Source organism: Ursus arctos, unplaced genomic scaffold, assembly GCF_023065955.2.
Source record: "Ursus arctos isolate Adak ecotype North America unplaced genomic scaffold, UrsArc2.0 scaffold_2, whole genome shotgun sequence".
Lineage (NCBI taxonomy): Eukaryota > Metazoa > Chordata > Mammalia > Carnivora > Ursidae > Ursus > Ursus arctos.
In genome coordinates this window covers 12,890,483-12,901,238 of record NW_026622874.1, presented here as the reverse complement: position 1 = coordinate 12,901,238, position 10,756 = coordinate 12,890,483, and the positions used below count along the sequence as shown (strand labels likewise).

The window sequence follows — 10,756 nt, the reverse complement described above, 5'->3', positions numbered from 1 at the left end:
TCTAGAAAGACAAATCTATGGAGACAGAAAGTGGATTAGTGGTGGAGAGAGGGTACGGGGAGGGGAAATACAACAACTGCTAATACGTAGGGGATTTCTTTTCAGGGGGATGGAGAGGTTCTGGACTGAGGTGGTAGTGATGGTCACACAGCACAGTGAATATACTAGAAACCACTGAACTGCACATTTCTAAATGGTGAATTTTGTTTTGTGAGCTTTATCTAAAAGGAAAAAATGCTATTCTCTGTATACTTGAAAATCCACTGTGGCTGCTGAGCAGTAGTGGATTGTATTGGGTGGGAACAGTGGAGGCCATCAGGCAAGGGATCTGATGGCAGTAAGTCTGACCAAATTCACACACTGAGAAACTGTTAGATCTTTGATTCCAAATCCCATGTTCTTACCTCTATGCTGTACAATTTGGCATGACGAAAGGAGCTTACATTTAGCTGTGTAGGTGCCCTTTCCTGCCATCTAGCTCCAGAAACACTCAGGCCATGTTTCCTGACGCCATTTCTCTGTTGAGTCTTCAAACACTGGAGCTGTTTGGATGCAATTGCCACATCCCGGGGAAAACTCATTCCTTCTCTGTATCAGAACAATCAGCAGGGGCGCCTGGGTGGCACAGTGGTTAAGCGTCTGCCTTCGGCTCAGGGCGTGATCCTGGCGTTATGGGATCGAGCCCCACATCAGGCTCCTCTGCTATGAGCCTGCTTCTTCCTCTCCCACTCCCCCTGCTTGTGTTTCCTCTCTTGCTGGCTGTCTCTATCTCTGTCGAACAAATAAATAAAATCTTTAAAAAAAAAAAAAAAGAACAATCAGCATAAAGGTCTACTGTTGAAAGATGAGATGGATTAAGGGCCCTGAAGAGTTTTGGCCCCAGAATTTGAGATTCTTCTTAGGAGAAGACCTCTCTTGCAGTCTCTTGACCTGAGAGTGTTTTGGTTTTACAGAAGGATTACATACGACTCCTTTGCTGGACCACCAGAAATTTTGTGCTCCTGGTTTCTTTCAAGTATCTCGACCTCAAAGTTTAAAAAAAAAAAAATCTATCTTGGGTGGAACACTTAGGAATTTTTATTCATTAAGTGCTATTTTAAAGTCCTTCTCTTTGGTGGTAGAAAAATGTTTTGTTATGGGCGAAGGACAGAGAATATCCAATAAAAATGGGATACATGAGGTGCTCATAGCAGATGTGCTGAGTGCTGGAGTTCAGTAAAAAAACAGCTTGGTTTCCAAGGTTTGTTTTTTCTTTTCTTGCAAAGTAATTGAAGTTTAGAGTAGAATTATGGAGAAAACACTGTGATGGTGTAGTCTTGTCATCTTTCCCAATATCCAGGCTGCAAAAAACAAAGGTGAGAAGCAAAAAAAGGCCTTGGGAGCCTCCTCAGTAGGGGTCTGACCCACCAGGCACAGGCCATCGCCCTTGGCACCATTCCCTCACCTTTTCTAGTTTTCAAATGTTATTGCCCACTGGTCCCAAAGGCAAACAACTTGCTTGCCCTGCTATGCCCTTTGCTTTCCTGCATAAAAGTAGATATGCTGTCCACGCATTATCAGGAACACAGTGCACCTACCGATGTCCACACAGACAGAAGAAACTATTGAACGAAGGGAATCCTCGGAATCAAACATAACACCCAGAGGCAGGCTGGCTAAATTCACTTCATCGTACATAATTTTTTTAAATTTATTTTTAATCAGTTAGAGTTTTGCCTCAGTTATGTATGTGTGTCCGTGTGTGTCCATCCTGTGAATTCATGGTAATGTGTACGGAAATTCTTGGCAAAATGCCACACAAACTAAAAAATACTATTATGATTATCCCGATCTTAGGAATCCAATGTCTGCTTGAGCATTACTTCTCAGGTCAATAATCCCTTTAAGAAAGTGCTGATGCCAGCTAATTAAATGGTACATTATCCTAGAATGTCATGCCTGCCTTCCATTCTTTTAAGACACGGGACACCATTCAATTCTTAACTTCTCAAATGTGGAAAACAAAGTCATTTGCAAAGACTTCCAGTCTGAAATTATTTCCAGCCCTGGATGAGCCACTCCCTGGACACCAAGGAGAGATTCCCCTTAAACACTTTTACACCCCACACATGAAGTATTTTCATGGCCTGGGCCACTAAGTCCACTTGGATACCACTGACAGAATTTGAGAAGGGTATGAGCCCTGGGATGGCATGCAGGGCAGGGAACTGGCTTTCAGCCAGCCGTGGCTAGCATTATGGCCTCTAAATTCCTCTCAAGCAACTCTTCCACAAATGACCTCCTTTCTTCTGCCCTGTTCCTTTGCACAGGCAATTTCCCCAGTCATCCAGAGACCAATGTGGATGCCGTTCTGAGTCCTCAGGTCTTTTATTCCCTACGTGGGATCAGACATCAAAAGCATCTATTCTTCCTGGGAACACCTCTCATTAGGTTTTTCTAACTGCCATGACCCTAGTTCTCCATTGATTTCTTAAGGCCTGACAGCTTTCATCTAAATGCTCAGAATGGAAGACTTCTTGAAACTCAGGTGCTGTTTACCTCAGTTTCTAGTTTTATCCTCTGCTTCATTCTTCCCAGTGTAACCTTCTGCCCAACCACACATACCCTCTCCTGGATATGCTCTGTAGTATTTTCTGCTACTGTAGCAAGTACCAGAAACTTAGTAACTTAATACCAATTTATTGTCTTCCAGTTCTGGAGGTCAGAAGCCTGATGGGGTCCTACTGGACTAAAATCAAAGTGTCTACAGGGCTGATTCTTTCTGGAGGCTCTAAAGGAGTACTGTTCCATGGGTTTTCCAGACTTCACAGGCTGGAGGGCCCTTCCCTTGGCTCCCAGCCCTCCCCCATCTTCAAAGCCAACAACGCTGCACCAATCCTTCCCATGCTACCACCTCTCTGGTTCCCCCTCTTCTGCCTCCCTCTTCCACTTTTAAGGGCCCTTTTGATTACATTGAGCTCACCTGGGTAATCTAGACTAGTTTCCCTATTTTAATGTCAGATGCTTAGTAAACTTAATTCCCCTTTCCATGTAGCCTAATCTCTTCAAAAATTCTGGGAATTAGGACATACACGTCTATGGGGGAATGTTATTCTGCCTATCTCATGCCCTGTCCCATTCTCTGTCCCCCACATCGTCAGAAATGCTTTTATTATCTATGCCTCATTTTGCAATTATTTTAGCAAGAATCAATTAATTGAATATTGTTGCTAAAACCCCATGTTTAAATTAAGTAAGACTAGTAATTGCAAATTATATATTTAGAGGTCTGGATTTATATTTTTCAGGAATAACCCATGACATTGAATGACCTTATCTACACTCACTTTGCATTTTATTTAGTTTTATTTTTTTTAAGTTTTATTTATTTATTTGACAGAGAAATAGAGAGAGAGCACAAGTAGGCAGAGCAGCAGGCTAGAGGGAGAGGGAGAAGCAGGCTCTCCACTGCGCAGGGAGCCTGACGTGGGGCTTGATCCTAGGATGCTGGGATCATGACCTGGAGGAAAGTAGCCACTAAACCGACTGAGCAACCCAGGGGCCCCTCACTTCGCATTTTAAAGCACACTGGTAACCACTCTGGAGATCCTAATATAACACAAACCATTTTAATCTCTAATTGGCTTAAGCTAACTATACTGATGATTCACACTGCTTAATTATATTTTATAGTCTAGCCTTGAGAGAACTAGGTCTCAAATGTAAGTATTTTAAAAGACAGAGTTTAATGCTCTAACTAAAGTAATTCTGCAAGAGTCATTCATCCATACATTTTAGGAAACTTGTAGCAAATTTTAGCTTAAAGTGCTGTGGTTGTTACTGCTTCCTTAGGCTGCAAGAACGCATAAGAGAGGCTGGGTAAGTTACTTATCCTCCTGGTCTGAAACACAGTGCAAACAATAATTGTATTCTTTAGAGCATTAAATAAGGGGCTGGTGCCACAGCTATGACAGAAATCACTTCTTACTATCTTTTCCAATATCAAGCCATTAGCAAATGGACAATAGAGACAGAGGGAAGACCAGGAGCCAAATGCTCCTGAAGAGATCTTGAGAGGGTGACATGCTTGGCTCTTACCGATGTCATGCTGATACTCCTGGGACAAGTTCAGGTGTGCCGTGTTTACCCAAACTGACAGATCATAGAACTTTTTGTCCCTTCCTCAGGAAAGCCTTCTCTGGTCACCTGCAGAGGAGAAGAGGCCTGGAAGGTATCTGCCGTTTCAGAACCCTATGCTTCTCCTTCACAGCATTCACCACAACCCTCACACAGATTATTGTTGTAATTGTTTGCTGTGTGTCTACCATGTGACCGCCTGGCTTACCTCTGTATCCTTAGCTTCGTCACAAAGATTGGTTCATCTTAGGCAATTTAAATGTTTGATGAATTGAATAAGTCCTCAGGGGAGAGGGCAGAGGCTGTGTTCTTTTGTTTGTTGTTTAAATGTTTTTACCTTCAATATCGTGAAGCACTTCAAGCGAAAACGGCATCCTCAGCTCTCAATCAGTGTTTTGTGAAAGGACCCGTCTCTCACTCATCAGGAACTCTACATGCTGTAGTAGCTGCAGTCGCCTTGGAGGCTCCTTCCAGCTCCTTTCTTGAAGGGAAATCATATGAACTCAACAGGTGGCACATGAAAATAGATTTTCTTTGATGTCACTTGTAGAGGGCTTTTAGAGTGACCTGATAAAGTTGTGGAGTGGGCACTCAGTTTGTTGTGACTTTACTGTTAGTTCTATTTTGAAAGAGTAGTTCTCAAAGTGTGGTCCTGCACCAATCATTTGTATCACTATTGCCAGAAATGCAAATCCTTAGACCTCTGTATAGGGCTGATCAATCCTAAAGTCTGGAAGTGGGGCTCAGCAATCTGTTTTAATAAGTCTTCCAAGTGATTCTGATGCATGCCAAAATTGGAGAACTACTCTCTTACACCAAAGTTTAAGTCCACTTTAAGGATTAATAGTCCTCTTGGCTACCTCTGCTGGTGAGGTCTCTAATAGCCCAGACTACAGATGCTCCTTCCAAGCCTATGTGCCCTGCTCGGTCTGTACATTTTGCCCGCAGTTCACAGTAGTGTGAACAGCCCAGCGATGCTCCTATGTGGCACAGGTGTCTGCCACAGGAACTTCCTTAGGGTATTAGGATAAGATGAGCTTCTGAAAGTACAGTTTGCTCATCAAACACGTCAGGTAAGCAGTAGCAACTACTGATAGATGACACCAGAATGACAACCTAAGGAGGCTGATTGTCAAAATGAGTGTGAAATTTGCACGCTGTGCATTGTGGGGAGAAGGTGAGGAGGCACCTCGAAAACGTGGTTGCTATTCCAATTCTGAATTTTCACGTCACTACATGAATAGTGGAACCCCGCATTTTGGTGCAGAAAAAATACCACCCAGTGCCAGTTTTCTCCAAAACAAACTCCAATTTTGTAAGTTGAGTGGTTAAACTAAGGGAGGGCGGGGCGGGAGGTGCAGAAGATAACCGGGCTAGGAAGGCTTTCTCCTGCTAGGACGGGCTCTCCTCATAGTCGCCTCTTGCCCTTCTACTGGTTTGTCTTTTCGGGGCCTCCTCCTCCCCGCGTCCCCCACAGGCTGCGCTCCGCCCTTCTAGATCTGAAGTGGCCAGGAGGCCCGCTGGGACAGAAAGCGAACACAGAGCCCGGAGGGTCTGTATAGTCTCCGCGGCAGAGGAAAGGCTGCCCTCGCGCGGCGCTCGGACGCAATCCCGCAGACGAGGGCGCGGGGCCTCTTCCGCCGGGACTCGGGCCCGTGGCCCCGCCCCTTGCTGCGGCGCGCAGAGACACGCTCGGCGCCTGCGACGACCCCGCCGGCCTGTGGCGAGCGCGTCTCGGCCAATGAGGCTCCAGGAGCGAAAAGCGGTGACCAATGAGACGCTGGGAGGGTCTGGGTGGCCAACCAATCGCGACGCCTGGTACCCGGATATGATTGCTGCGTCTGCAACCCCGCTCTGAGGGAGTGTGAGGGGCTCGGCACGTGGGGCTGGACTGTGAGCTGGGCGGACGGGTGACCGGGTATTAGGTTCAGTGTCGTGCGTGGGGCTGACGTGTGAGCTCATCCCTGGGGTTTTGAGCGAGGGATAAGTCAGTGTGGTTGTCTGTCGTGGGAAGAACAGCACGGCAGGGTGCCGGTGCCGGCGTGTGTGGAAGCCCCACCGATGGTAGCTCAGAGGGCGAGTAGCAGAGTCGTGAGGACGCAGCTCGGACAGTGACAGTATGAACCTCTTACCCAAGAGCTCCAGGGAGTTCGGCTCCGTCGACTACTGGGAGAGGTTCTTCCAGCAGCGGGGAAAGAGAGCTTTCGAGTGGTATGGGAGCTACCTGGAGCTGTGCGGGGTGCTGCACAAGTACATCAAACCCAGGGAGAAGGTGAGCGCGGCCTGGCGTCCTGCGTGTGTGCTCGGGAATGTGCGGACTGAGAGCTTTAACCCCGCGCTTGGAGATAGCGACCGGCAGGATCTGACAATAGCCCATGGGGCCCATGTTTTCCGGCGAAAAGGCCGTTTTGAAATGTTGCCAGACCTCCTGCCTCAGCCCATCCTTGAGTTCGTAATCTCACTGGAAGGGTGACTTTAGTCGTGCAACGAGCTGTGGCCTCCCAGAGCCGCGGTGTGCGTTCTGTCACTGTCCCTCCCCGTAAAGCAGGTAATACCTGTGGCTTTACTGAGACGGGGGTCTGTAGACGGAACGGGTGTTGCTGGCGCACTGAATTTCAGGCGCCGCGCTCAGCCCATAAGCAGCAAGAGCCGGAAGGCACGTCCCAGGGTGACGACTGCTGAGTACAATGCTAGGGCTTTGATGGAGTGCAGTGTCCTGGAGCTGGGGAAGAAAGAGGCGTAGAAAGGTAACATCCGTGGGGGATGCTCTGAGTGCCAAGACCGATGCTGGGTGCTGTGTGTGTGTGTTCCTTCAACAGCTGAAATCTCATAATAACTTTGTAAGGTTCATTCATTGTATTGACTGGAAACAGGCTCTGGGCACCAGTTTCTTGCCCAACAGCCTAGGTATAGTGAGTGGTCACATGGGAGTTTAAACTCAGCCCCCTCCAGTCCAAGACTTACCCACTTCCCACCAGGCTTTTCCAGAGATGGTGACATTGGGGCCTAATTTTGAGGGACCAGTGGGCGATAGCTCCACAGAGAGGGAGGCAACAACTTGTGTTTAGGTTTGGCTTTTGAAAATGACAGAATAAAGGCACTTGGGTGGCTCAGTGCATTACTCAGTATAATCAATTCAAAAATCAGTGTATTGAGTAAAAAATGCACATCTGGTTACTCTATATCAGAGGGAAACTAGTGGGGCCTTTATAGGATTTCTCCCCTTTGTTGAGCACTTGTGATTTCCTCATCCTGCAGGGCTGTGTGTATTGCCATCTGTATGGTACAGTAAATGGCGATAGGTGTTGGAGACAGGCAGTCCCAGGTTCACATCCTGACTGCACCTCCTGCTGTTTCTGGGGCTAATTATTAACTCTTCAGATCCTCGGTTTTTCATCTGCCTAACATGGGTATTATAAGGTTGTTGTAAGAGTTACATAACTAGAAGTCCTAGTATAGTAATTGGCGCGGAGGAGGTAATTACTGACTTTAAGTCCTACTTCTCTGAAAGGATTTATAAATAAACTTGTCCTGTTAGTGGCCTTCTATTTCTCAGTGTAAAGGGGCTAGGACTCCTCAGTTCAGTTTTCCTAGGGTTTTGGGTGCGATTTGCCACCTTTCCCTTTTTTTTTTTTTTTTAAGAATTTATTTGAGAGAAAGCAGAAACGGGGGGAGGGATAGATGGGGAAGCAGACTCCCAAGGAGAAGGGAAGCCCGATGTGGGGGTCAATCCTGACACCCTGAGATCATGACCTGAGCTGAAGGCAGACATTTAACTGACTGAGCCACCTAGGTGCCCCACTTTTCTGAGTTTTTGGTGTGCAGTGGTAGTGTGAAATGTTTAACAGCTGTGTTTTCAGGGGGAAAGAAAAACCCTAATATGTACTGTTTGCCGATTTCTGTGGCATAAAAATGGCCACCACAGGCAGATTTCAAAGAACCAACATGTCAACCAAGTCACAAAATTTGTGTATATTTAGCAGTTGGGTTCTTGAGTCGAATCAAGCTGGCTACAGCACAGTGCTGCTGGTATGGCTTGCTTTCCACGGACGAGAGTGCTAAGCATAGGACCTCATCATCTCTCTCTCTCATTTAGCCCAGAAGAAACGGAAAAAGGACAGGAAGAAGCAGCGGCCTGCTGACACTCCAGAGGACCTCCCTGCAGCCCCAGGGCAGTCCATTGACAAGAGTTACCTGTGCTGTGAACACCACAAAGCAATGATTGCCGGCCTTGCCCTGCTCAGAAACCCGGAGCTGCTCCTGGGTGAGGGAGACGCCGCTGCCTTCCACAGGAGGGGGCGTGTAAGATTACAGCTGTCTTGTGGCTTGAGCACAGCGATTACAGACCAACACATGCACATATCTTCATAGTTTTCTTCTTCCCAATCTTCTTCTAAGTTAATAAACATCCAGTAACTTTTCCTCAAACTCAAATTGTAATCTCGAAATGGCTGCACGTGTGGAAGTCTAAATGTTTTCTTTATTCGTTTATTTAAAATATTAAAGTATGAAATGTATTCAGTGAGATACATGAAATACACAGATTTTAAGTTGTTCAGTTTGATGAGTGTTTGCATATGTGTCTACCCATGTAACCAGAGGGAATATTTAAAAATCTTGATTCCAGAAATTCCTGTGCACTTGAGAAGAATTTCTGGTTTCAGTAATTCATTATTTGAGCACCAGATGCAATTGTTTCTTGAATTTCTACTTAAATAAAAAAAATCTATAAGTAGAACAATTATAACATTGTTTCTAATAATAAGTTTGGATCTGGCCACAGTAGCAAAAATGTTTATTTTTCTGTCTAGGCTTGTAACTGTTCACCCAAAGTCCTGAGGATGTCTTACTGAAACACCCTGTACTCTTGGCCTATCTTGGTGTCGATGTATGTCCCTAGAGTCTCAGTTCTTACGCTAATCCTCAGATATTAATCCCACATTTAATGTCTCCTTTCAGTGATTCTTTCTTGTTTCTTGTTTTGTTCTGTCTGCCTGTGGTTGCTGAGGTTTCTTTGTACTTAGAACTAGGATTTGGGCCTTTGTTTTCCCGTGATTTCTGGAACCTGGATGGATTGCCTTCATTTGGCTGATGTGTCTGAGAAGGCAGTTGTGGCCTTTGAGTTGAAAGCTGGGCAGAGGGCATTGCATCTACGTTGCCTTGTGATCATGAGCGAGATGTTGGCCGTTGTCCCTTCCAATTCCTAGGGGAAGTCTAATAATGCTTATGGTGGGGAATCTTGGCACAATGTCAGCTGAGTGCTTTGGGTCTGTTGTAATAGCACACTGGTTCAGCCTCTAGGTCTAGTAAAGGAAGGATTGTGAGGCCAGGGTTGAGTTTTCAGATGTCAGATTGGCCCCTAAATTTCTGGGATGAGACAGAAAGGCTAGGCCTCTAAATCTTGTATCCCTTGGGTAGAGCCAGTAATCCAACTCCCTCCCTTGCCCTCCCCAAGGCTGGTACAAAACTTTGAGTGAGCAGATCGTCAAATGATGCTTTATTTCTTTATTGCAGAGACCCCACTGGCATTGTTGGTGGTAGGCCTGGGTGGGGGCAGCCTCCCCCTGTTCGTCCACGATCATTTCCCGAAGTCCTGCATTGATGCTGTGGAGATCGACCCCTCCATGTTGGAAGTGGCCACCCAGTGGTTTGGCTTCTCCCAGAGTGAACGGATGAAGGTCCATATTGCAGATGGCCTGGACTATATTACCAGCCTGGCGGGAAGAGAAGGTATGGCTATTGGAGAATTTGGAGGGGTGTTGAAGGAAAGTCATCCAAAGTCTGTAGATCTGCGAGGGCCTTTAGAATTCATCTCGAACAATTAGCATTGTCCCGTCTTTCACCCTTTTTTGTTCATTCATTGGTTGATGTATTGACTCAGTGAATCTAGAGTGCCAGCCATGTGCTCAGCACTGTGCTAGGAGTTGGGGTACAGCAGCAAGTAAAACCAACCATTTCTGCCCTTGGGGTGCTAACCGATCAGTGGGCTTTTCTCGTGGTTCTCTTCTGACTGTGTGTCCTTGCCACATCCTTATCTTCCCAAGGCACCTAAGGTCTGTAGCCGGGTGAGAAAAAGGGGAAGAAAAGTTGGGGTGTGTGTTGGAAGTTGTTTTTTCAATCTTTCAGCTGGGGAGAGAGCCAAACAGCATTCATGTAGGTCAGTGTTTGTACACCTGAGGGCATTGGGCAGTGTCTGCAGACATGTGTTTGGTCCTTATAACCGCAGGGTATGGGTGCTTCTGACCGCGAGTGAGTAGAGACCAGAGATTCTGCTAAACATCCTGCGGTGCACAGGGCAGCCACCCCTGCCAGTGATCTGACCCCAAATGTCAGTAGTGCTGAGGGTGAGAAATCCTGAAGCACATGCTACTCAGCAGGAATTCTGATGGCCGTGCTGCTGCTGCTGGAATTCAGCCTCCATTTTGCTTTAATATTTCCTATCTCAGACGTAGGACAAAAGGCATGTTAAGGTTCTCCTTATCTCCTGTGCTCCTTTTGACACTTTATATGTAGGCTCCTGGAGACTGGTGCTTCCCTGAGCATGAGTCCCTCAGGGAGAAGTCAGTCAGGTTGGTTCAGTTTTACGTGAACCTAGTGAGCTCAGGCCACCCACCCTTCCTGGTCTGCCCATTCCATAACT

At 46.5% G+C, this 10,756-nt stretch overlaps 1 protein-coding gene across 1 annotated transcript; it reads left to right on the top strand.

Moving 5' to 3' along the window:
- Positions 1 to 5,939: 5,939 nt before the first annotated feature.
- LOC125283462 (eEF1A lysine and N-terminal methyltransferase-like) lies at positions 5,940 to 8,380 on the top strand. Its single transcript, XM_048225099.2, has 2 exons — positions 5,940 to 6,388; positions 8,213 to 8,380. The coding sequence occupies exons 1-2, from the start codon at positions 6,236 to 6,238 to the stop codon at positions 8,336 to 8,338; spliced, it is 279 nt and encodes a 92-aa protein (XP_048081056.1). The 5' UTR covers positions 5,940 to 6,235; the 3' UTR covers positions 8,339 to 8,380.
- The last annotated feature ends 2,376 nt before the right edge of the window (positions 8,381 to 10,756 follow it).